Here is a 2,111-nt window from a genome sequence, read left to right on the forward strand (position 1 = left end):
GTTATATGGTTATATGGATGTGTAGCAGAAAAAATAAGACTAGTAAGTTAATCTATTATTCACCGTAACTCTTTTAATTCAGGTAGTACATACTCAGAACTAAATAAAAAAATTTAACAAATATATTTTTTCAATCCTTAATTTTAGAACTAAATTGACTATAAATTCAATAAATGTATTTATATTATATAAAAATAAATTGTTAACTTAATAAAAAATTATGCTAAAGTAGAAGCTGGTGCAGGGGCTTTCCACTAATAAGATGTCACACATGACTACAACACTAAAGCTGGTGAAAACTATGCTAAAGTTAAAGGTCCAGGTTGAAAAAATATTCAGCAAGAAACACATATACACAGAAACCGCGAGACCCTGCTGCGGTTTCTAGCCATTTTTCATATCAACATAAATCACGACAGGGGTGTAGCGGTTTATGGACGTTTGTAATTCACACACAAACCGCGACACCACTATCGCGGATTATGTGCAGTTGGGCTTCGAACGTAATCCGCAAAACCTTTTAACAGTTTACGTTCATTTGTAAACCGTGGGTCTCTTATCGCGGTTTACATAATTTATAGAAAAAGTACATTTTGGTATCCGTTTTGTAAAATATGTATTATGGTAAAATTGGAAGCCAAATTATTTATTTTGGTAAATTGTCCTTTTTAAAAATTAGATTTTAAATTAATTAGAATTAGATTTTGAATTTGAATAATTAGGATTAATCAACATAATCTTATATAAACATACACTCACAATACGTCACCTTTTTCTTTCATCACGTCATCACTCTACAGCTTATTCGTCCGTTCCTCTGCCACGACAGTGCGCCATCACTACTAATCAGAGCTCTCGTGCGAGGTGTGCGTGGTTTCCTCTAGGTCGTCCGCATTGCTGCCTGAAGAAGCCTCGTTAGTGACGCAACACTGTTGCTGTCTCGTGCACGTCTCCCGCGGCGCCGTTTCTACTGTCTCGCCTCCCTTCCTCCGCGACGCCACTACTGCCCAAAGAAGCCTCGTTAGTGACGCAACACCGCTTCTATCTCGCGCACGTCTCCCGCAACTCTGCTACTGCTATCTCGCCTCCCTCCCTCTGCGACGCCGCTGCTGCTGTCTCGTCTCCCTCCACCCGGGGTGTCATTGCTGCTATCTCGCCCCATCTCCCCACGGCTGTGCTGCTGCTGTCTTGCGCACATCATGGATGTGCCGAAGGCCACCACAAGTCGTCTTCTTCTTTGTTTTAAATGATTCTTTTAACTAGTTTTGGATGCTTTTTTTCTAGAATTCAGAAGATTCTTTTTATTAGTTCTGGATGATTCTTTTTACTATGTTTTGGATGTTTCTTTCTAAATTTCGGATTCTTCTTTTTACTAGTTTTGGATGATGCTTTTTTCCTATGTTTTAGATGTTCCTTTTTTTATTTGGATGCTTTTTTTTAATAGTTTTAGATTTTTTTCTTAATTTTTGGATATTCTTTTTTCAATAATTTTTTATTATCTCATTTTATTAGGTTTTGAAATTTTAAAAATTATTGGATATCTCTTTTTTATTAAGTTTTAGATGCTTTGAAATTTTTAAAATGGTTAAATATTTTTTTAGATTTTGGATGTTTCTTTTCTGTCGCAAGTAGTGGACCAGTGGTGCACGAAATTGTGATCATCAATGGCGCCATCAACATGGTACGCTCAATTGCAATCTCAACTCTTTATCACAACTTCGCACAACTAACCAGCAAGTGCACTGGGTCGTCCAAGTAATAAACCTTACGCGAGTAAGGGTCGATCCCACGGAGATTGTTGGTATGAAGCAAGCTATGGTCATCTTGTAAATCTCAGTCAGGCAGATTCAAATGGTTATAGATGATTTATGAATAAAGTATAAAATAAGGATAGAGATACTTACGCAATTCATTGGTGAGAATTTCAGATAAGCGTATGGAGATGCTTTGTCCCTTTCGTCTCTCTGCTTTCCTACTGTCTTCATCTAATCCTTCTTACTCCTTTCCATGGCAAGTTGTATGTTGAGCATCACCATTGTCAATGTCTACAGTCTCGTCCTCTTAGTGAAAATGTTCAACGCGCTCTGTCACAGCACGGCTAATCATCTGTC

The 2,111-nt window shown here is 37.6% G+C and overlaps 1 protein-coding gene across 1 annotated transcript in view; it reads left to right on the forward strand.

Moving 5' to 3' along the window:
- Window positions 1–433: 433 nt before the first annotated feature.
- LOC107493059 (disease resistance protein RUN1-like) overlaps window positions 434–2,111 on the forward strand; it is a 3,816-nt gene continuing 2,138 nt past the window's right edge. Inside the window, exon 1 of the mRNA XM_016114137.1 lies at window positions 434–503. Within this exon, the coding sequence (XP_015969623.1) occupies window positions 434–503 (70 nt within the window). The remainder of the gene's footprint in view (window positions 504–2,111) is intronic.

This window comes from Arachis duranensis, chromosome 6, assembly GCF_000817695.3.
Source record: "Arachis duranensis cultivar V14167 chromosome 6, aradu.V14167.gnm2.J7QH, whole genome shotgun sequence".
Taxonomy (NCBI): Eukaryota; Viridiplantae; Streptophyta; class Magnoliopsida; order Fabales; family Fabaceae; genus Arachis; species Arachis duranensis.